This window comes from Pezoporus occidentalis, unplaced genomic scaffold, assembly GCF_034315485.1.
Source record: "Pezoporus occidentalis ecotype Australia unplaced genomic scaffold, CSIRO_AGI_Poc_V1 ctg80, whole genome shotgun sequence".
NCBI classification, from domain to species: Eukaryota; Metazoa; Chordata; class Aves; order Psittaciformes; family Psittacidae; genus Pezoporus; species Pezoporus occidentalis.
In genome coordinates this window covers 1,575,280-1,600,548 of record NW_026916159.1, presented here as the reverse complement: position 1 = coordinate 1,600,548, position 25,269 = coordinate 1,575,280, and the positions used below count along the sequence as shown (strand labels likewise).

The window sequence follows — 25,269 nt, the reverse complement described above, 5'->3', positions numbered from 1 at the left end:
CTTTCAAGATGAAGTACAGTTCGCACTACCACCGCTTAGGCTGTTCTTATTCCACAAATAAAGATTTTCTGCCTTCCACGTAGCAACTTTTGCCCTGAAGTCACTCTTTAAAATAAGCCTCAGAAACAGAGGCAATATTGTTCTAGCAGGTGCACAGCTGAGAGCCTGGACAGCAGATATCTCTTACTACTATACACTCAGTTTTGGAGTGAGAAAAACTTTCTCCTGTATTTCACCTCCTACAGTGTGGGTGGTTGTGCTGCTGATAGGGCCGCAGAGCCATCCTGTCTCTCCAATGCTTTCCTTCTATTTGGTGAAGACACGGACGAGGCACACTTCGCCACAAAGCCTTTCTACTCCCTCTGTGCTCAGCACAAGAGCCACAGCCTTAGGAAGCCTCTGCAGGAAGGTGCCACAAGAATGGAGTCACCCAGCTCTTTTCTTTATTTTTTTTATTGAAAGCTTCATCAAAGAAAACAGAAGTTTAAACCTAACATCCACTGATCTACAGAAAGCCCCAGGAGTGGGAAAATGGCAGCTATTTAGGATTGTGGTACAAATGGAAAACATAAAAAAAAATCATAGCAGTACAGATCTTTCAAAGACATGCTGAGACATCAGCACACAGATGCCCATATAAATAAGATTCATAATTTAATGTACCACAGAGGTTCTGCATACTACATTTTGGCTACAGTGAGGTCTGTAAGGGCTTTAAAGAACCTCTGTCCCATTTGTGTGATGCATGTTTTCTTGATAGGAAGTTCATCTGCTTTCAAAGTTGCTTTGATTTTTCTTACAGACAGAATCTGTTCAATCTCCTTTAAAAAGGAAAACAATTTAAAATTCCTATATGAATTCTATATGCTTCCTTGCTTTACATAAAATTATTTTGCCTCCGTAAGATAGCAGAATTTTCTTCCACTCTGGAATACAGCATATTTAATAATACTTCAGTTACATAAAGATCATGTTCTCTTCTCTAGGCTGTATTTTTTTGGCTTTTAAAAATATAACTGACTGTAAATTTCACCAAATTCATAAAATTATTACCCAAGAGAAAGACACTTAAAGGCATAAAATTAATGTTGGCCAGATACTCTCTTAAGGACAACAGATACAGATCTTGGAAGGTGCTTACACCTTGCAGGCTTTGGCCCTACAAGGAAAAATGGATTTGTGAACCTGTCAAAGGCTGACATTTTTCATTTCATTACACATTTTTATTAAGGTGAAAGAACTCAGCTGTCACTGTTGGGGAATTAACAGCTGAACTGAACAACTGACATAAACACAATAATTTCTCTCATCATGGAAAGCTAAACAAACACTGGGATTTTTTTTTTTTAACTTTCCTCTCATTTTTATGTTTAATTTTTAAAAAAGAGCATGTTAATAAAGGGGAGAAGAAAGGGTCTCTTCTGCCTGCTTTGAGGCACAAAGGTGAATAAAACTCTGGGGTACATACAGCACTCTAGTCTATTTAGGTGATGGAAGCAATATAGAAAGAGTTGGTGCTCTTTCTGAGGGAAAAATAACTCTCCTTACACTGTATCTTTGCTGCTTGCTGAGATTCTAGAAATCTGCTCAACTGAGGGAGAGGAGAAGTCTGCTGCTCACTCAGCCCTCCTGAGAAAGTGTGCATGCATGATTGTGTGTATGCGTGTTAGAAATGAAAGGTATCTTTGTTACTAGAGTCAATTGTCATTAAACAGAAAAGATTAAAACACCAAATGTCAGCATCTTTGTTGTTTTCTGTTTTGCATTTCCATCACACCATGACTATTTTCTTAGTTCATGTGGGCTACTGAGAATGACCAGGAAAATCCCTTACCCTCCAGCACTTCTTTTCTATCCGGACCAATTTCATGTCAAATAAAGTTTTGAAAGGAAATGTTGACCATGTGTGTATCAAACATTACTATCTTCAACTACCACATTTGGTCTCATCACTACAAATGGATTGATTCATTACTTTAAGCACATTATCACTTTTTAGCATGACTCTTGCTATAGGTGGAGTTCAGCCTAAACCTGTTTTGCTCATGTCAGCCTCAGCATTAAAATGAAGTGGCATGAGGAGCACCATCAAGCTTAAAGTCATGAAGCATGACAATCTGTTAAACACTTAGTATCAGTCTTATCCTTCAGTACCATAAACAACATAATATAGATCCAAATACTATGACATATTAAAAATAAACTTTATTACAATGCAGGCTTCCTCAAATTTGCTGAGTTTTGGTACACATACATACATAAATAAACCCCTTCATTTGATTTTTACTTGAGTAAAAATCCATTTGAATGCTTCAGCCCATTGAAAGTTTAAGCCCTCACTTCTCTAATCACCAGCCTTTATCTTCCACAGTTGGGCATGCATCCATAGCAGAAGATGATACAGTGTGATGCAATTGCTCTCAGATACGCCTCATTCTGCATTACAGTGCATTTCTTGACCAACACAACCAAGGCAGTCTCTTGGTAAAAAGAACTATACAAGTAAGCACAAGCTAAGGACATTTCAAGAGTCTGTTTCACTGGAAGGCAGTAAGAGGACATTCACAATTTGAGGCCTGACTGTCACAGGTGAAAAGTGCTTACAAAACCAGCAGTAGAGCCAGATAGGAAGGAGAGTCCCTCAGCAACCTCACTGGGAAGAGACTTCTCAGTGCCCTGATCTACACTTGAGTCAGCACCTGCAAATACAACACTCTCTTCAGTTCCACTGTAACATTTTTTTTCCTCCATGTTAAGTGATGAGCCCAGGTATACAGAATTTTCTAGCCATAATTCATCATTTTATGACACCCCTTCTGTATTTATCTTTTCAGGTAAAACCAAAAATACCAAACCTGAACATCCAGATTTTACTATTTACAAGTATTCAGGTGTGATGGAAACTACGCAGTTCAGCTTACGGATTTAATGTTACTTCTAGACCTCTGGGCCAGGCACCATTGCCTTAGACTTCTACAGTTGTTTCTGCAACCTTTCAGGAACCCTCCTGATATTTAAAGCTAAATTGGTAAGACAGACAGATATTGACTTTACAAATTCAGGTCTCCACAAAAAAAAGAAAAAAAAAAAAAAAGGAAAACAGAAATTCAAACAGATAATAATAAAATCTTCCAAAAAATCTTATTATCCAGAACACAAAGAAAACCAGTTTCAGATTTCAGAGGCCACAAGTATTCCTCTCCTACAACAACATCCATGCAGAATGTGTGTTGCTTTTCTACTGTTCTCTTTTCCCTCATCTTCTTATTTTACAAATAAGTTACCACTTTCTGATCATTTTGTATGTTCCAAATAAGTTTTTTTCTTACCTTATAATCTATGACTGTTTATATTCAAGGTCCACATTGTTTACAATTCAAGGAATTTCAAGTACCAGCTCACTGTTTTTTTTGGGATCAGTAATATGATCAGCTGTATTTAAGGGATCCATTTTCTTTCCTTCTCTTCTTCCTCTACTTCTTTGCTTTGTTTCTTTTTATTTCAAACACTATTGAACATTATAGCATGGAAAAATAAGGGAACAGTTCTAATACAGAATGCACTTGAAACACTTTAAAGTGGCAGGCATCATGTTACTGTGATGCCTGTTGAGTTTAATAAAAAACACTTGAGATCGTTTAACTTTGCTGAAAAAATAAGAAAAAAGTTTCTGAATGTATAAATAAAGCAGCAGAGTTCTGAATAGAAACAAGAAGGTACCTCAGCATATTCATCAGCCACATGGTAGCTACCTTGTAGCCTCATTGTTGATAGTAAATGAGACTTTGTGTGTCACATTAGAACTAACACAGAAACAAATGTATTTATTACATATTTAACTGACTTGTGAGTGCGGTTATATTTTTGTACAAAGAATTCAGAGACAGACAAAAAAAGAATACATGTAGGAAGGAAGAAAATAAGGCTAGATCGATTTTTTTTTTTTTTTCCTCATATGCCCTCCAAAGAAAGAGGGAACCTTTATCCAAAGACAAAATTCAAGTGCCACTCTCAAAAGGAAACAAGAGTAATGAGACAGCATGTGAAACAGAAGGATTTTTTTTCTTTTCTGAATTGCGGATTTTGTTGTTCTTTTACTTTGGCATCGTCTGGTTTTCAGAAGTGTTGAATATCAACAACTACTCTGGAGAAAGCAAAAGTTTTACCACTTCTGAAAATCAGGCCCTCTTCCTCTGGTGGAGAACCATGTGAACCCCCATTTCTCTCTTTTCTATGTTGCATATCTAGCAGCCATTTACTTGGGAAACCCCTTCCCTCCCCCCATGTTAAAAAATATGATCTTGTTTTATCAATTTAAAAAAATATTGTGTTCTTTTTCCCAAAAAAGTCAGGTTAGGGCAACACAGATCTCTTTTTAGAATTGGGTAGCTGAATCAGATTGATCCAATATATATGTTTTAATTTTATTATTTTTAATGGATACCCTGTCTCTAATGCACCACAATAAATGTGATGAAGCTTCCCCTCTCTTCTGGTAGAAGGAAGATTGAAAACAGCTTGGTTTAATTTTTACATGTAGATGTATGTGTATGTATGCATACATTTGAATGCTGCTTCTCTTCTGTCTCCTTAAGGGAAAAAAACATCTTTTGACTTGCTTCTCAACTTTTTCGTTCATCTGTTTGGAAAAAGTGAGGGCCATAACCAAGATTTCTCTATGGAAAATAACTGTCATTCCTAAAACAGGTTTCAGTGGATTCCATTTAGTGTCTTTTTTTGCCTAATCATACATTAGTGATTGTCAGCCAACATATTAAGACAGCAGAAATAATAGCAGAGAAGAATAATTTTTAACTTCCTGTCTGCATAACAATACTACATTATTTTCAACATTTATTCTTGTAAGGGAGAGCTAAAATGAGATCAAGGATCAGGTTTGCTTTTGCTTGCCTCTATCTGGCAATTCAAATGCATCACTGAAAAACAAACACAGAATTAAGGTGGCTATGCATGCTGGACGATGACAAAGACTGAGGTGAAGAAATGAATCTGCAGTATGTCAGAATTCAGAAGGAAGACTCTTTGTTTCAGTAGAAATACCAAAGATCAGGCAATGTAACAGAAAAACTCATCAAAATTAAAGCCCACCTGGACAGATTAGTTGGCAACCTACTTCCCCTTGCTTTGGGATGTTCTCCAAAGCACACCATTAACGAGCTTCTAACCCCAACTATTCCGAAATTTCCATTATAAACATATGCAGTATGTAAAAACACCAGTGGAAGATAGTTTAAACAAACAAGAAAGTAAGAACTGGTCCGGCCATGTAGGTCAAATAAAGATAAAAAAAGAAAAAAAAATCTCTATCTTCTGGACTGCGTTAGGGTGTCACTTCATCTTTGGTATAAAATAGGCCATCCATAGGCTGCATTTGTTCACAACTAGGAAAGACTACAGAAATTGTCAACAATTTCTTCTATCTATTGCTTTTTTTGCACTTTTTTTGACCATAAGCTCCTATCTACTTAAGTTTTTTTAATGCTCTTAAGCTAGGTTTTTGCAATGTGACAAGCAAAGCAGACTAAAAACTTCTTAAAGCTCATAAAAAAGACTGCAGATAAAAAGCACTAATGCTTTTGCTAGCGATCACGCTTTGTAAATAAAAAAATCTGCATTCTGCAAGAAAAAAACCCTGCATTCTCTATAATGCAGTATGTTTTTTTCTCAATTCAATAACTTTACTGTAAAATGCCTTAGCCTTCTAGAATTTTTTTTCTGTCAACACTTAAGACAAAGTTCATAAAAGTCCCAGCATTTTTCCAATCCTTTCAGTTGCCACAGTTCCTTTATCATCAACTTTTCTTCAAAAGAAGAAAATCATTTTCTTTTAAACTGTACAGTTTATTTTTTGTTCACTCCAAAAACTCAGTCTATTAAACTTCTGCACCAGCACCGGTGTGAGCAGTTTCATTTCCTTCTCAGTTTTTCTAACAAGACGTTGACAGCTTGCCTTGAGAGCCTTTGACGTCCTTAAAATTAAGGCAATTAAGATTCAAGATAAACCTTACCTAAACATTTATTTAAAAAAAACAAAAAAAAATCGAAAACAAACAAAAAAACCCCACTCTAGATTTAAAACAAGAAGGAAAAGAAAACAAGAGAAAAAGAGTAGCTTAATTTTTGAGGAAGACAATTAGTTTTCATCACAACTTGCTCCCTCTTGACATCATCAGTTTTTCTGTTTAAAAAAACAAAACAAAACAAAAATAAATCTAGCTACACTTCCAGGTAAATTCTGAATTCAAATGTTTGTCCAGATGAAATGTTGACCAGAGGTTTTCCTCTGGGTTCTTTCTTTAGTAAAAAAAAAAAAAAAAAAGAAGTCAAAAAAAAAAAGACTACATGACGGAACCATTTGCACAGCACATAAAAACACTGTTTTGTTTTCGTTGGGAAAGGTAGAAAAAAAAAAGCATTCATTTGACGCCTGTGCAAACTGGAAGCCAACTTCTTGTTCAGCGAAGTCTCTCCATTCAAGGCAAAGATTTCAGACCGACATTCTTCAGTCCTGTTTACTGTCTGTAAAAACAATTGAATTAAAGTGGTCATTAAGTCAAAACAACTTCGAAATAGGCTGCTCCCCTTTTCTTCCACCCAATTCTCTTTAAAAGTTATCCAAGCTAAACTAACTTTCCAGCTGTTTAAATATGATACCACCACTAAGCTGAAAGCAGCCAGGCAGAAAGTAGGAACTCCTGCTTTGGGGACGTTAACACATCCTAAGCAGATGAATTTGCTCTTGTTAATGTTATGCTTAATGGGCAGTCTAACTACACCGAAATGAGCTGAATACGTGGCTTAACACTGTATAAATATTTCAAGAGTAATTCAATAAGATAGCAAATACTTTCATAATAATAAGTGGCACAATTTATTGTGGATACTAATAATAAAGGATAAAATTACAATAAAAGGATACATCCAATTTGCTGATGGCAGAAACAGTTAGACTGTGGAGCAGTCTGCTTAATGAGCTGCTTATGGCTAACTTAGTAGAAACATTCAATATAATATTAATTAGAAAAATTAGCATTCTTTTTATCATATAGTGTCCAATCTTTCTAAATTCAGCATACAGAATAAGCAAAACTTTTTCTTACTTAAGATAACTCTACATTTGTGTTTCTGAGGTTTCATGTCAATTAAAGATATATCACATCAAATTTATCGAGACTATATATGATCTTTGGGGAGACACAGAACCTACATAATAAATGCTGTTACCAGTAAGGGTTAACTAGTGCTTTTCCTACAGTTCTGAAAAATGCATGTAAAAAATCCTTTTCCAACCAAAGTTCAACACAAGAAAATCCAGCACCTTTCCATTTGCAAGCATTAATGCATTTGCCTTGCTTCGTTTTAAACTAATTTGAATACTAGGAGTTAAATTGTGAAGAATGTTGATGACATAACATTTGCCACAAAACTATTTTTCTGAGATGGTAAACATAAAAGTAACTTTAATTTTAAACACTGACTTTACCAAAGGACTTTTTCATTGCATGAAGTCTGAAAATTAACATTTTGAATGTTAACAACAGATTTACGTGGAAAGCAAGAGTTACTTATTTTCTTTGGGTTTTCTATGCCTAACAAATGGTAGGAGCACTCAAGTGTGATGGTCACCTCCTGAGGTTCCACTGCCCCTCCGGGTCAAGTGGCCACCATATATGTGAGAGACCATATCCACTGAAAGGTCACAGCACACACTCTCTAATCTAACCTGGCACTGAGTTTGCCCACCAAAGGCTCCAGAAAATGTAATTCTTTCCACCTTTAAAATCACAGCTTGTTGTCCGGCAGAGTTTTGTTTAGAGGGAAGACAGTACACTTTTCAGGGGGAAAGGATCTCTATCTCCACTTCACAGATTTCTTACTTTTATGTGCAAAATTAAAGATTTACAAGGATAAAAGGGAGTATGTATTTAAAATAGAAAGAGGTGATTTCCTCATAAAGCAGAGTCCTCTGCTCAAAAAAACAAGGGCTGTTTCTCCTATATTGCTACACAATAGGTAGCCAGATTTTTGACATGAAGATATAATTCCTGAACGTCTATGGGTGGGATCCTCAAGTACAGCAGCCAGCATATTAAATAAAAGAAGGTGTATGCTGATTAAAAAAGTAGAATTTAAATTTCAAGTCTAGTGATTTATTTTTACTTACAAAGAGAGTACAGAGTCCTTATACCACCCAGTTCATTCTGAGTACATTGCCTCTCCTTCGTTGCCTGCAATTTCGTCATTGTTGCAAAGAAAATAAATATAATGAAATACACTGTTATAAGTTTTCTCCTGACTGATCAGCTCTTATGAAATAATTTTATAGTGTCTGCTTTTCCTTTGCCTATATCTGACAAAATCATTGCTGGTCATGTTAATTACTTCCTCTCAACCTGCTTTGAAAACAGCTGCTGTATACTGGCCACAATGTTTACTATCAACAAATGTGCCCTTCAAAGAGCAGATTAATAAAACTATATTTTAATTAGAAAACAACTTCACTTGGTCTTACATTAAAGGTTACTGAAATATTCTGGCAGAATTTTTTTTTAAGACAGAGATTTCATGTATTTTGATTTGCTTCTACAGCTTCCCTCACATTGCATTTCTGCCTCCAACTGGCAGATATAAATAGAGGGCATGTTTCAGACAAAAATACTGAAATAATCATAATAAAAAATCTCTAGTGGATCTGCCTATGTGATTAAAAAAGAAAATCCTCTGACTGTAAATGCTGGTGCCATTAGAAGTTTATCCATCATTGCAAAAAGGCTGTAGCTGACAAGGAAAGATGAGGGACCTCATTCTCAGAGAATGTGGGAATTCACCACATTGGCAAGAAACACAGCACCCATTTCAAGAAAGAACTGCAGAGCAGTTTTCCTCCTATTTGGGAAAAATGCCAGAATCTGCTGCTTACAGATACCTTACGAGGACTTCTGAACAAAGTCCTTCTCCTTTGAGACTTAGAAAATGGTAACTGAAATACAGAAACAGTCAGATCCAAACTCCTATAGAACACAGCCATCAAAATAAGCCAACAGCATATTTCTCTCTTTGGCCATTATACTCTAAATGTATTTTTCCATCATTTATTTACAGGTGCCAGAAAGACTGATGACTAGAAGGGATTCACATGCATATACTGCATCTCCAATTGGGTGCATCAAAAAAAAGCTTGTGATGAATTGCTTTTGTAATACACAAGTATAGACAAATATGGGCATGACACATGAAATAGTGAGGTCTTATGTTTTATTGTCGTCAAAAAGGGACATTGATTTGAAAAAACATGTTACTCATATGTGAGACAAATAAATGCATCTTCCACTTCCAGAGGTCAAAAATGAAGTAAAGGAACTGACAGACTGGTATAATTCTAATCATTCTTATACCAGCTCCCACCTTATGCCTCTCTTAAGTACTATGTCATGATGCACTGACTGACATATCTGACACATTTCTTTTCTGGCTATTTGTCTACTTCCTTCCCCAAAACCCCAGTATAAAAAATGTGTAATTTCCTTTTCACAGGGATGGCAGCATTAAATATACATGTATTAATAAAGGACTGGGTTTAAGCTCCTTCCTAGGATCTGTCCAACACTGATCATCCCCGGTGAGTACCCTGTCACTGTGTAACTTTCCCTTTGTGAGAATATGGTTTTAATGTGCCAAAGAGTAGGAATTTTTGAGGATTATGCTGAAGATTAAGCTACTCTTTAGGCATTCTAGATCTCCTTGTCAGGGTATAAATTTTTCCAATGTACTCCATGGGAAGAAAACAAAGGGTGAAGAGGACAGAAGAAAGACAGAGCAGTGCTTCTCCCCATCCCTTTCTTAACCCTTCTTCTATTTCCAGTTCCTGTACTCTCAGGAGCAAGCACTGCTCTCAGGAGGAATGTCTGCAAGGCATTGATTTTGCATAATCACAAATAACCAAGTTGGGGCAATTTATACTGCTTCATTAGCTACACTTCCAGAAAGAAATCTTTACATGTGTACTGTGCCAATATTTTCACCATTGCAAAATTTAAACCCTCTTTAACCTCTGAAGCCAGATGCTGCTTTAGCCCAGCATGATCACCATTAATGCAGTTGTTGAGATCCTTCTGAGTCCAGAAAAGCAGCAGACAGTTAGAGAGCATATCATTGCAGGCAAGGACATTTTGCCAAGGTGAGGCCATCAGCCAAAATCTTTTGCTAACTACACTGCTATATATCCAGACTTCATCTGAACCTAACAAAGCTACTCAGAATTTATATTGCTAAAGTGGGGAGCAGAATATGGCCCACTCTAATCAAGAATCAAAACCTTCTGGTTAGAAAGTGCATGCCTACTCACTTAGATTGTTGGTAAGAATATGCAGGCGCATGTTCACTGGATGTTTCCACTGTCATCTGTTGCTGTTGACCACTGGCTTCCTGTGATGAAGATGCTACTGTCTGTGGAGAAGTATCAGCAACAACACCCTAGGGAATCAAATGATAACATGAAAAACTTACTAATTTTGCTTACTGTGATGAACTACATAAAACAGCTCTGCACAAGCTCTCCATTACTGTATTTCTCTAGAGGCTGAGAGAATTTGAGATAACAGAACCACATGCTCATCCAACAAACTCCATCAGTTTTAGAGCTAATCTGGCAACAAGGAGCTTCCTTAGCATACCAGCCCCTGTAGTATTTTGTTCTCACAGGCTGCAGTGGAAAACACCTTTGAGGGCAGTTCCCTGCCTTCAAAGACAGAGGTAAAACTTCTGACTTCAGTGGATTCTGGATTTTACCTCTTGTCTTTTTCCAACATTTGTATGGCTCTTCTGATTTCCACTTACTTACCCCAACTTCACAGTGAGTTCACATTTATTTTGCCTGAGTTGCAATGCGATAAAGGCTCACTGCTCTCTAATTTACTATACCTCCAACAGAATTTTAGCTGCATTGGAAAAATACTGCACTCCTCTACACACTGCTTTTATATGGTCTCTTCAAAAATAAATTTACTTCACACTAAAGACTTTTATCTGTTAAGTCAAAGCCCCAATGAAGTTTTATTTATGTTTCAAAAAAAAAAAAGAAAATTAAACATCATGCATATCTTTTCCTATTTAGACAGTCTGAATGATACTATTTTAACGTATATTTACGCTTTCAAAGTAAGCTACGTTTTCTTTCCTTTACTCTCATGCTTGGTGCATTGATCACATGAATAACACTAGCAGGTCTCTTCAGGGAATATGCTTTATTACTGTATTGCACACAACAGAGCCAGAAGAGGGAGCACAAAGCACTTGCTTTGGTTTTATTAGAGTCCTGTGTAAACAACAGGTAGTTTGTTTTAAATTATCTGTTAAAACTATCAGTTTCATTTTTCAGAAATTCTTCGTATCTGTTGCTTAACAGACTATCAGTATTATCTTTTTCTGTCTACTTCCTTTATCCTTCTGCTTTTGTCCATCTCATCCTGAGACTGTAAGCTCTCTGGGGCAGAGGGTGTATTTTTTTCCTCTCTCCTTGTGGAACATCTACCATAATAGAGTCCTGGTTCATGATGCTACATGAATACAGATAAACATTAATTATCATCACTGGATCACAGCAAGACAGGCTATATATTTAGATAATATTTTGTTTATTATAGAAGAAAATTATGACATCATGTTACTTTAGCAGGCGTGAATATACCAGTGAGTGATGGGGAGGAGGACTGAGGAAGAATTAACTCAATTTCTCATTAGCACTGGTAAGCACCATATGCAGCCACTGCTGTGAAACACTCTCCATTCCACTACTTCTTTTTAATTTGGATTTGTATCTGCCCAGTTTAATACCTAAAATGGCAATTGGAAAGAGGCACTCATGGCTTGTTTGGAAGCAAACAAGGTTTGGGGCAAAATTATCCTGAGGCAAAAAAAGACTAAAACATGACCAGCTCAGTATGACTGACCAGTAGCAGCATTTCCTGTTTGGGAATCTCAGTGCTTGTAAATTGAGTAAGAAAGAAAGAAACCAAGACAAATCCACTTGACTGTTGGTGAAGCCATGCCAACAGTACCACTAGCCCAGAGTAGTAACAGCACAAACTCCGAAGTCTTCACAGCCGAAGACAGAAGTACAGAGACCCTGGCATTCCTTGCATTACCCCAGAATACGAGAGAAGTTATTAATAAAAGAGCGTAGCACCAAAGAGAAGCACAAAGGGAAGAGGATGCCAAGGGTCCCTCCTCTCACTGTGCTCAGCGGCCCTTATGAAGCTTCACAGAAGTGGAGGCCAAGCTGACACCTCCGCCAAGCTGACATTCTCCCGGCAGCTTGTGGTCTACAGGGTTGAGTAAATACTTACTCATTAGACTGTCATCAGCATGACTCAGCCCCAACGAGGGAGGGAGCGAATCCTTCCTCAAGGATGAAAAGCACTCAGTCAGTGCAGCATCCTCCACGTCTGTATATACAAGAGGAAGGTTTCCATTGCTCAATCACTTTTTCTGGTGGCTAAATGTTTCAGCAATTACCTATACTTGCTAAGGACCGCATCAAACCCTCTTGCAATCTTCTCTTCTTGGAATCTCTTTTGTGCTTGTGGTCTGCCTGCTGGGTTTGTTTTCCTGTCTTTTCCCATCTCCCTCCCAAGTACATGGGGAAAAAACAGTCATAATCACTGATGTTTTATTCCATGTCCTGCTGTACAACAAAACAAATGCACACCAAGAGCCCTTGCAAATAATTAAAAAACAAAACCAAAACAAACAAAAAAAAAAGGGGGGGGGTTGCGGCTGGGAAGCGAAAGAAGGAAGAGAAAAAAAGAAAAGGAAAGAAATCTGCAGTCCTCATTTTAAAAGCTGGAAGCTTACAGGCAACATTCCATTAAGTAACTTTAGGCCCCTTTCAAACAACAGGTGCAAGGACGCATAATAGACAAGAGTTCTGCTAGCCCTTCAATCTACTGTAATTGATGAAGGCAAACTTACTTCAATAGGGACAGCTGTTGGAGGCACAGGAGTGTACTGGGGAATGTAGGTCCCTTGCATAGGTGCAGCAGCAGTCATGTACTAGAACAAAATTAAAGGCAAATGAACATTAGAAAACCACAAGCAAGATGCATAAAACCATATTAGAAGCATGTCACAATTTCAATTTCCTGTTCAGAGTTTTTTTCTTAGTGCATAGCCTATTATTTCTTTTAATTAAGGATTTTAGGCAGCGGTAGGATATAGGCAACAGCAAACATCTTGCTAATAGATTTAGATTGTTCACAGGGCTTCTAAAATGGACTCACAAGTAAACCCCAACCAGTAGAGACACAACAGCAGCATATAGCGGTTACGTATACAAAACCCACCTAAACAATCTTTTGGAGTCTTACTGATCTTATCTAATGACACCTACAAAAAATGGAGCATGAAATTTGACAGGTTTATTCCAGTCTATATTTAACCCTATCAATAACAACAGTTGAGTTTACAGGGATACAAAGCTGCAGGGAGGTGCACTCAGACAGAAAAACAAAGGAAGAGGAAGATACATCTGGAAGTTTTTCCTTTTGTACACAGAACCTATAGTTAAATTCTTATGGCTTATCCTTAATATCTAGTAATCTTTTCTATGCATTTTGAAACTTCTGCAAATAACTACTATAGCAACACTTTGTATTAGCGTCTCTAAAACACTGCCTAACCCAAGCACTACAAGACAATCTCCTTTAAAAGAGATGAGTGCATGTGAATTTCGCCATTGGTATGGCACTAATCTCTTTAAATACAGCATTCCTTATAAAGCTTCTGAACTGAAAGCAACTGATATTGTTAAAACCTTTTAATAAGGTATCAATACTAACCCATCAGATCTATGTGCACTTTTCTTTCTACAATCCATCCTAACTGCATGCCTTCACTGACAAGAATCTTAGAATGCGCCCAATTCCACAATGGACTGTATAACACTTCCACTACATGTTATCTTCAAAGACACACCAAAGATCTGAATCAGCCCAGAATGTATTTGATGAATTTTAAAATGAGTTAAATATAGCCTTGCTTCCTGGCAGAGATAGGAAGTGCTTGCAAGATATTATTCCACTGTTTACAGTAAAATTTACATTTAAAGCACTCTCTCACCTCAATTCTAAACTAACTGGATGGTTTGATATGCCTGTCACAAACACGCATTATGAAATTGCATAGTGGGGTGCAGACTCTGCAGCAATGCTGCAGAAAGGCCTTAGGGAATACGAACAGCATATTTAAGAATCCCACAGCTAAATTCTGAAGTCTTCATTCAAGTAGAATAAAATAAAAAACTACTTGAGTTAAACTGTTTTCCACAGGAAAAAAAAAAAAAAATCAGTAGGAGCATAGATGGCATGAATACACTTGCAATAGGAGTAGCATATTGTGTTGAAAACCGTTAGAGTATTTTAGCAAAAATTCACAGTGTTTTCCTTAACTGGAGCAGAGATGGGAGTGTCCCCAGCGTCTGTGTGCCTGCATCAGGCCATGTTTTTCTGCAGCTCCTTTTCCTTGTTCTTCAGAAAGAGAATTGAATTCAATAGCTTTTTTAATGAATGCTAACCCACCAAAGACATTAGGCCAACAACCCCTATTGTACTCAGTACAGTCGGGCTATTCTCCAGCCTTACAGATTAGGAGTTAATGAGAATGTTACAGCAGGGTGTCCCAGAGCTGCTTCCGCTCCATTCGTTCTGCTTTGTAATGTTGCTGTCACATGTTGGGACGACATCTGCTGTGTAGCATTGTTCTAAATGTGTCAATATTTAACATTAACCTGAAGTACTCATTCTTATAGTCCTGCAAAGACCTACAAGGTTTTTAAACACCTACACAGGCTAGCTTCACTTGGACAAATATATATAGATCTTAGTTAAAAGTGGTAATTTAAAGAGTAAATCAGCCTCACTCAACTTGGACTTCCTCCAAGTTCTTCCTTGAACCCCAGAGAAGATCAGCGTTCAGACTCTCACAACATGCGCTTGTCTGCCAACCTCTTATCTTGCACACAAATGCATAAGTTTAAATGCACAAATATAAAATGATCCAACTGCCTTTTAATTCAGACCACTCCACTTTTTTGCAAAATGCTTTGGCACTGAGGTCTGCAGTAGTATAATTGAAACTGTCCTGAAATTAACTGTTGCCTTTGCTGACTCTGCAAGCACTGTTCTCAGTAGCCATGCAGTTTCTTACTTCTAGTGTTCCTGTTTTCCTCTTGAGGCAGATTACGTTCTTACTTGCCAGATTACTCTGTATTGCTTCCTTCACTGCTACTCAATCTCTAGGGAAAACTGCTTGCCCCGATCTTTCCAGACACACCTACCTCCCCATACTCTCCAGGTTTAATTTTTTTTTTTGCTTTAATTTTAACTGAATCCAGCCGAACAGCAGGTGTTTTACAGTGCTGGAGACCAAAGCCACCTAGTTATTTGCCAGACTCCCTGAAGAACTGTAGGAATGTGACTTCTTCCATATATACAAAATTCTGCATGTCACGTCCACTGTAATGGTGGTTCAACCTTCTGGTTAAACCATCTAGAGCTCTACAATTAAAATAAATGATGTGGCCCAAATCAGTTCCACCAATGGCATAAATGAAAAGACAGTTTTTGTGGCAAAGAATTTGGTGTTAGTAAAAGTTACCCAAGGCTCAGTCCTACAGGGTACTGCTGCTTAACAGCTGGCCCTTAAACACACTGCAGCAGACTGGTCTATATTACAGGTACATATGTTGTGCCCTTCAGTGGCATATCCAAACAGATTGATTTATTTATGAATGTAAAGATGCTCTCATCATTTCAGGAAAGAGTTGCTGGGTCAACAATTAAACACATTTTAGGGGCTTGGAACTGATTCTCAATCTCCAGACTCTTACTTAAAAATCCATTGAGGCTCTGTAAAACACTTTACAAAACTATAAAGGACAGCTACGGTTTAGTTCTCAGAGACACAATTGGTCTTAAGTATCTAAAGTCCCCTCACAGAAGCAGGGAGTCCCAGCTGAGACCACATGAATTCAGGAGTGTCTGCTGCGCTGGATCTGTTTTCACCATGGGAAGCCTAGCATTGAGAACCTGCTTTAGTTTTGTTTGTTTACTAATGAAAAAAGAGGACAAATTAATTTTTGTTATAACTGACATTAGCTCAATCAAGTTTGCATGTATTTCCTTTATTCACTACATAATCCTAATTCTCTGATCCCACAGGATAAAGACATTAAAGATTACATAGTGCTAAGGCACAATGTCACTGTCAATACATCATGGCTTTGAGTATTGCAGGAGTTGAATTTCTTGTCATGAATATTAACAGTTGTTTTTTTTAGCAGAAAGCTTCCTGAACACTGCTTTTCAGTAGCTTCCATATCCAGCACGCACTGAGCCCACTGGAGTCTGTGTCTCTCCCCAGCTCCCGCAGACACTTCATCTAGCTATTCTGTAAAACAGTATGCTCCAGATGTGTTGGAATGAGGGCTGACCACGCTGGGAGGTGGAAAAGAGCTTCAGAAAGAATTGTGAGATTCAGAAGTTAAACATTTTATATCTATCCTGCTCAGAACCACCCAGGATGAAGATTCTGCTCTAAGATCATCCCTTAGCTGAGGGACTCTGCAGCTCCATGGGGACCAAGGTCGTGTAGATGTACATAGTCTACCTATGGCTTCTCATCTACCTCAAGAAACTAACATAAATTGGAAGTAGGCAGATGGCAAACAAAGAAGACATCTGTGTTAGAAGATCATCACTGAGATTTTTCTCCATGAACCACACTCGCTAAAGTTCTTTATCCACGTGTACGTGTTAAAGAGAGACAGCATGACTCACATGCTCAGCTTAGCAGTACCCAGCAAATTCCACTACGTGTTAGTATTGTAGGAACTGAAATGAGAGAATCTGAAAAATTCAAATCCATTCTGTCTTTGTCATATGTTTTCATCAGGATAAAAAATTCTAGAGCTGTAATGTGATCAGTCATTCAACAAAGTATGTGCAAGGCAGAAGAAAACACTTCTCATTGTTCCTCAACTGTACAGGCTTTGTGGGTCTAAAAGTAGAAGCTGCTTATTTCTGACAGTAAAATGAATAGTGACTCTGCACACAAAGATGATGGATCTGGAGGGTATAAGGGAGGTTTTTTGGCCCTTCAATCCTTTAAAACCTGATAATTTCTACTACAGAAAGAAAAAAGAGACATTGCTGGTGGCTCTCTTGATTTATTTGTAAACTGTTAATTTCTTCATACAGTATATAGAATGGGTGTTCTAAGCACTGAGGATGTGCAGTATTATAATATAGTGTGTGTTTTACAATGCCTGCTTAATTCAGACTGCACTTACCAGGGCATCAATATAGCCTATATACTACAAATCTACTTACACCTTGTCCATTGGGATTTTTGTTTTTACCTTTCTGAAACTGCTTAAATATGTGAAAAAATACATAGCTAGAAAATGAGAGAGTAGTAATATACACTTACAGCTCTGCTCTTCCTTCAGGTATTACCCTCTCTGACTACAAATGCTTAAATGAAAGGAGGTAACAAATGAATGAGTTGGTGGATTGAGGGAACAAAATGACACTTCAAGAACGATCAAACAGTGGGGTATGCCAGATTGGCTCCAGCAAGGTTCATCTTAAGCCTGCAGCAAACACTAAACCCATAAAAGTGGCAGACGTTGGGAAGGAAAAAATAGCAGGAAGGCAGCTGCCTGCACCAGGCAGAGTGAGTGAGCATGCTGCAATAGGATAACATGTTTTACCTATCAAAGGTGGAGTGGATTGACCTGCAGGGATTTTACGGGAACTTTTATACTGAGACAATAGCGCAAGTAATACCCATTTATTCATTTGCCCTACTAAGCCTCTGACCTGCCTTTCTTGGGCCCAGGTTAACACAGAGGCAGGCAAGTGTCTAACAGCTGAGGTACACTGCAAACACCTCTTCTTAGAACATCAGATCTTAGTCACTGAATTTCAACCAAAACAGTGCCTGAAAGAGGAAATGCCTCTTGCAAGACCAAACAATTTCATTTACACCACCTGAAGACTTTGGCCACACACTTTGTTTAAATTCTGAAGGTCTTCATTAACAGAAAGTTGAAGAAAACACTCTGAAGTACAGTTCTATTTATAAGCCTAGTTGCCTACAAAATAACACAGCTGTGAATAGAAGGCAGCTACTGGATATACTTTTAACTCTCTTGGTCACTATGAGTACTGTGAGATTATACAGTGGTAACAGTTCATAACCTGATCAGTGTGAATAAGTTTCCTGGTATAAAAAAAATCAGAAAGAATTTACAAAATGAGACATTAACATGTAAGCTTGCTTGGAAACCTTGAACAACACTTAGTAGGCTTAAAAGGGGCAATGAGCAAGGAAGAAATGTTATAGAAAAGGCCTTTTATAAAATCAATGTGCAAATGCTGCCTTCTGGTGTTTCACTTTGTTTTTGTATATGTGTTGCAAGAATTGAAGATCACTTTCCGTATTTTATTAACCTCCATGTTCCTGAGAAGGCACAGAGCCTTTTCAGTCAAGGTGAGAGCCAAACTGCAGAAGCCTTGTACCAGCATAAACTGGTAAGCATTTACACCACAGCAGCCTGCTGAAGGGAGATTAAATGGGATGTCTTATGTGGGTAAATAGTAACCCATGTGTCTCAGAAGTGCAAAGGTTCCAGAGTCTGGTCTTCGGTGACTATTTGTGGTGTCCTATCACTGAATGAGTTATAGCACAATGATAATGACTTAGCCTTTAGGATTCTCAGAATTAATGCCAAGGTTTGTTTGTGGGGGTTTTTATAAACCATCTGAGAAGTCTAGACACTGCATCACTAACAGAATTATGTGAAGACATTTGCATTGCTGGAAAACTGAAGGAAATGAGGCTGTTGGCTGGATTTATTTTTATCACCTTTCCCCAACCTCCCAGCCCCAAGGAAACCTGCCCTACCACTTTCAAATCTCTTTCCCTGCAAAGAAAAAAAATTGCATCTCTCTTTGACCACTGTGAAGTGAACTTTAATGAAATATAGAACATAATAGCTGCTTTTTTGTCCCTGGTTCCACCTTCTCATTTGAAAATATCCTGTTCTCCAATAGAAAAGAACATTGTCTTGCTGTGTCCTCTTATCCCATAGTCTGGCACGGAGAGGTAGGAACTCAGGAAGAGAAAAGGACCATCTAGTTCATCAGCACCAGTGGCAGTTCAATAAAATACAATATCCAGCCACCAAATTTTTCACTTTAAACTTCAAATATCTTTTGCTACCCAGATGCATTCTCATTTTCCAGCTCAATCCTGTAATTATTCAATGGCTGTTATTAATCTTAGTTTTTCCCAATTAAAGAATGTGAGAATAAAAGATGTGGATTTTTTCCATATATTACAATATTTTTGCTAATAATTATCATACTGGCCTAAAATATAATGATATAATGCAATTTTACTGCACAATTACCATAGTCCTATCAAGAACAGCAGTGTCATTCAACAGAATCCCATCACTGGGCCACTGCACTCATTTTTCAGGCACAGAATAGAAATCTTTACAAGATTTAACCTTCCTTCCCTGCTGCTCAGTAATACAAATGTATTTAGGAACATTGGCTACCACTTCCCTTTCAACCTTCCTAATGAGATGTTACCTAATTCTCTGAGCAAGTTAAATGAAGGCAGAGAGAATAATAACTTCAAGAACTGTATTTACAAACTAATCTCCTTTTTCTCTTCAGGAGTTCTAAGCATCCTTCAGAAATCCCTACCCTTGGAAATCAGAGTAATACAAAGGTATAACAGTGAAGAGGAGCTAATCCCGCCCACCCCCCCTTCCCCCCCCCCGGGCTAACAGGTCTTGTCTTTATTTCAAAAATTCAGGTCTGCTACTAAAGCAAAGTGATCAGGACTAATCAGATAAAGCCTATTTAGAGTAAACAAATGTAAGAACCATCAGATCACCACATGCAGCTGCGCACCACGCTCTCACTAGCATACAAAATCCCAGGTTTGTATAAACTGTAGTAAATGCAAACAGCACTACAGAAACGTCTATAGGTACAGATGAACAAAAAATTGGCTCCTTCATTTTAACGACAACTTAAAGTCTAAAGCCTGGCATTACAAATGAACTTGATGAAAGTCTCAAACCACTTTCAGATATCTCAACAGTGTCTGAAAAGAAAAAATGGAGGAAAATCCATCAGGATGTGAAAATTAAGTTCCCATTTTGATTGTATCTTTCATTAACATCAAATCAAACTTCTTATAGGAATACTTCTTTATGAAAAATTGTTTTAGTTGATTCTAGACAGCTATGGAATGCCAACAGACAGCTCAGGATGCAACGATCTTTGTAGACCATGTCAGCATACCTAAGCCCATGATATTTTCACTCTTGTCTTCTGTGTGACAAAGCCTCCACTGTAGGCAGGGATCCATGGAGGCTGCACAGAAATTTATGCATTCACATAAATGAGTAGCCTCAAGATGTGAAAACTACTTTTTTGCATAATTCAAATACCATGTGGCTGATGGATACATTTGCAAGAAAGCAAAACTTCTGTGCTTAAAACAAAGACCAAGACAGGTGATTTGTTGTACTTACAGTTCTTAATTCTTCAGTTTTTACACATTTCTCTACAAAAGGGGCGTTTTTTATTTTGTTCTAATACTCGCTCTATACCTGTTCTGTGAACATACATTATTAGATCTCTGGGGCAAGCTTTTGAGCATGGGTTAGTGCATGATTTATTACATAATATATATCCTGTCTACAGCACCCTATATAAAGCCAGGGTATAGTGACTGTATCATAACAAAAGAATATACTGCGCTGTCTTGGTCAGCCAGGGTCAGTAATCACTGAGATTGTCACATTTATACTCTTCTTTCAGGTCCTGTATACTGAAGAATAGAGGGGTGATGCAGCAGAATTATAACTGCTTCTACTGGCATAAAAATTCCCTATGTACCCGCTCTGTTGGAAATTCTTAGGAATTTCTGTCTGAATAAAATTTTTTCAATTAGTCCCTGATGAATAGCTGCTAGTAAGACTGATATGTACATTTCAATATTTTCAACATAAGTAAGCAATGCAATAAGTAATTAAACTGTTATTAATAACACACCCATTTATATGACCAAATAATGGCTTTCTAGACGTAAACATGTCTTCTAGAGGCTACTAAATCTCCATGAATTTGAAGAGTCTAAAGAGAAGCAGACTATTGTATGCAAATATCCATACTGTACTGACTTGGGGGTGCTGGTCGATGAGAAAATAAACATGAGCCAGCTTCAGTGTGCACTTGCAGCCCAGAAGGCCAACCGTATCCTAGGCGGCATCAAAAGGAGCGTGACCAGCAGGTTGAAGGAGGTGATCCTGCCCCTCTACTCTGCTCTTGTGAGACCTCACCTGGAGTACTGTGTGCAGTTCTGGTGTCCTCAACATAAAAAGGACGTGGAACAAGTCCAGAGAAGGGCCACGAGGATGATCAGGGGGCTGGAGCACCTCCCGTATGAAGACAGGCTGAGAAAGTTGGGGCTGTTCAGCCTGGAGAAGAGAAGGCTGAGTGGAGACCTCATAGCAGCCTTCCAGTATCTGAAGGGGGCCTATAGGGATGCTGGGGAGGGACTCTTCATTAGGGACTGTAGTGACAGGACAAGGGGTAACAGGTTAAAACTTAAACAGGGAAAGTGTGGATTGGATATAAGGAGGAAATTCTTTCCTGTTAGGGTGGTGAGGCACTGGAATGGGTTGCCCAGGGAGGTTGTGAATGCTCCATCCCTGGCAGTGTTCAAGATCAGGTTGGACGAAGCCTTGAGTGAGATGGTTTAGTGTGAGGTGTCCCTGCCCATGGCAGGGGGGTTGGAACTAGATGACCTTAAGGTCTTTTCCATCCCTAACGATTCTATGATTCTATGGTTCTATCATATTGCTATGTCATGAGCTTGTTTACCATGTAGTGATCTGCTTGCAGGGCTGAACTCCTAAATTTACTCTGTAGTAACAGCTACACAGAATCTCTCCCAGTTTGTCATCATTTCATCTGAATTACAAAGGGGGAGGCTAGTGGAGGAGGAAAGATAACCAAAAAGTGAAAAAAAAAAAATAGGAGAATAAAACAGAAAAGGAAAGAATGAAAAAAAGTCCAGTACAAAAACCAGTTTTCCCTCCTTGCCTTATGTCTTCCTGTTTTGTCAGCTAATCACTAATTCCCCTCCTAAACTGTTCTAAACAGGTTCCTTTACAGTTTCTCCCATTTTTGACTACTTCACGTCTTTCACATTATTTCACTGAGTGTTTTACTGCTAGTGGAATATCAGAATTCCAAGGCTGTCCTTTGTATTCCCTCAGTATTCCAGAGGAGGCAGAGTCGGCTCATATACATTCAAACTATATACAATTATAAAACACCCTCTTACAGTCATGGACAGTATAAGCACTTTTAAGAATTTTAGTAATAGTTAGGTCCAAGCCAAGTGAAAATAATTCACTTCAGTGGGGAAGACCCCCTCTTAATCAGTCTTGTCCTCCATCTCAGTGTACTGATTGTGAATAGACACGGCTAAGAAAAAGCATAGCGGCAGTCTCGGGTAAAAGCTTGATAGATGAGTATGGTGTAATAGTTGTTCTTGTTAACATTTTTTCAGGTTAGCATGTTCTGTGAAAAATTAAAAGCAAAGCAAAACATAACAAGATCTTCCAAACTTCTTCCCCTCCCTCCCATTCTGATAGGACATGACAGAATGAGGATGATAATCCACAAAGGAAATCAACACTGAGGAAGACATTAATACATATACAAACACTGGTATTTCCTCCTTATGAATGCCCTTTATATGACAGAGCTGTCCAAACAGTACTTAAGGAGCAACCACAAAATGCCTGACAGACAAGCATGATAAGTTACAGCTCAAAATGTTTGTTTGCCAGACTGAAATAGCGATTTTTTCTTTTTTCTCTCTGAAAATCCTTTAAGGTAAATTTGCTCCATGACTGCTGGCATGCAGCCACTTTTCTATAAATTCATATTACAATGCTGTATATCTAATGGATGGAGTATGGTGTTTTTCCATTTTGCTAATGAGAAAAGCGAAAGGCCATTACTTGTTCTGATTAAGATCCCGAGGGAAGAAATGTGATGTGTATATTACCAGGCCATACGTAAAGGAAGTATGTGGCATTTCTAATCAATCAGAAAAAAAGATTGAAAGAAAAAAAGTCTTATCCTGTGACTGCAGAAGAAGAAGATATAGGGGGAAAAGAATCCACAGAAAGTGTCTTTAAAAGGTGACTTACAGGAATCAGTTGTAATGATATTAGGATGATCAATGACTACGGCTACTATCCGAGAAGGATGTAATTACCAAAATGAAAACTTTCAAATGGAAAGCCTGATCAAGGGCAGAGGTACTGTCCTATTTCTCAGATCACTGTCAGCTCTCATCCAGGCAATGTATTACTGTGTCCCTCACAAGCATTACCATACAACCAGGTTGACAAGTTACACACTTCCCTGGGGTGGTAGCAAACCCAGGGAACAAGGGGTTGTGAAATTTTGCATCCAGCTCAAAAACATGGGTAAGTCTTGGCTCAAAGGCAAACTGAAGATAAGGAAAGACAAGGTGGAGTAAAGGGAAAATGGAAAAGAGAAAAGCCCCAGTCATGACTGGCCTTCAGCAATGTTCTGCATTGGTGCACATTTAAAAGAAAGGAAATGCTGTAGAAATCCATATAGTGAGCTATTCATCATAAAGCAGATCTAACACAAAAATGTACCAATGTTCAGTTTGCAGAATGATACTCTCGAACATCTGCTAAGATGTTTCTATATGCAATTTCTACATGTTTAATCCTGATGGCATAAAACTTTTTAAAAATTACACCGGATTGAAGTACAAAGTCCAGAGATGTATTTTGATTCTTTGTTCAATGTCTGTATAGTTACAGCTTGAAAACACTACAAAATCCATGCTCCAAATGGCAAATTAAATTAACAGAACTTGGAAATGGGTGCTCTAGGAGCAGACAAGATCCTTCAGATGTGTCATGATGCATAGTCAGAGCTGTAGACATATTTTTAATAATATATTACTTTAACAGAATATTATGAATCACTGCTGAGCATTAAAACTGACAAAAATTCAAACATACGTCCTCTCAAACAGTATTCCAGATTAATGAAGTATTGCTGTCAATGACTGCAAAACTGTAACAAGTGATAAGGCCAGTACGATAAACTGTCTCATGCACTCTCCTCAGTCTGTACTAGGGTATCTAGCTTTTCTCCATGGAAAACCACTGCTTCTTTATAGATACTTGGGAATGCTGAAGGTAGATCCACCTGGGAATAGAAGAAAAGGCTTGAACACTTTTCCCCATCTGCCTTAAAATAATAGTCACAAGAAACACTGGGACTGTGAATCTGGAAAATATCTTCAACCCTTCCTTTCACCAGAAGGCAATGCTGGGAGATGTATTCTCTTAAATGGCATTGATGACAAGGGATGTCATGTACAGTGTTGGAAAAAAATAAGAATCATGGCTGACAAAGCCCATTTACAAGCTATCAAACTAAAATTCAATCATCTTTAGCTTTCCTTATAGGCGTATATTTAAAAAAATCTCTCCACAGGCCCTAACAGGAGTTTCCAGTGAACTTTTCTGATCCCTGTGCTCCGCTGACATGAAAAGGAATAAATGCTGCACGAATGCACCTCAGCCTGTATACACAAGTAAGCAGGGTGGAGAGAAACAGCCTGGCCTCTTCAAATGCTGCAGCCCAGTCAGCAAATTGTTTGTCTCAGGAGGATCTTGCAGAGTATCTTATTTCTAGGCTAGGCTGTCCTTTCTGGGTTTTTTGATGCACTTCTTGCTTTGGCGCATGGACTGACTGGAAAGCTCAGACATTTTCATTTGGTGCTCATGGATCAGCAAAATGTTCCCTTTCTACTCAAAAAAAAAAAAAAAAGAAAAAAGATTAAGTGCTGTGCAAATATTTGCAATGGAGAAAGTCTTAACTCCACAACACATTTTCTTGTCCAAGGATATGACAGAGATGACAAAATGGCCATTTTTCTATCAAATAAATTTATATCAACACCTTTAAAACCAGCGGACTTTGCATGATTCACCTTACAAAGAAGGATTGCTGCTGACAAATGAGTGTTATACTGAACTCCCAAGCTGCACTCCTAAAATACAAATTAGCAGAGTTCACATTTAGAAAGCGTAAA

At 38.1% G+C, this 25,269-nt stretch overlaps 2 protein-coding genes across 11 annotated transcripts in view; one reads left to right on the top strand and one right to left on the bottom strand.

Annotated features, from left to right (window-relative positions):
* LOC134155902 (aggrecan core protein-like) overlaps positions 1-25,269 on the top strand; it is a 667,433-nt gene that overhangs the window by 186,962 nt on the left and 455,202 nt on the right. The gene's annotated exons all lie outside the window — the stretch shown is intronic.
* Positions 2,186-25,269, bottom strand: part of RBMS3 (RNA binding motif single stranded interacting protein 3) — a 729,877-nt gene continuing 706,793 nt past the window's right edge. For 6 of the 10 annotated variants that reach the window (XM_062603533.1, XM_062603531.1, XM_062603532.1 and 3 more), the window contains 4 exons: positions 12,991-13,071; positions 10,367-10,494; positions 8,186-8,249; positions 2,186-6,540 (listed from right to left, as the gene is read on the bottom strand). In XM_062603533.1, the coding sequence (XP_062459517.1) occupies positions 8,204-8,249; positions 10,367-10,494; positions 12,991-13,071 (255 nt within the window). In that variant the 3' untranslated portion in view covers positions 2,186-6,540; positions 8,186-8,203. Of the gene's footprint in view, positions 6,541-8,185; positions 8,250-10,362; positions 10,495-12,990; positions 13,072-25,269 lie in introns of those variants that run through there. The other 4 variants (XM_062603535.1, XM_062603539.1, XM_062603540.1 and 1 more) reach the window with 2 other exon arrangements.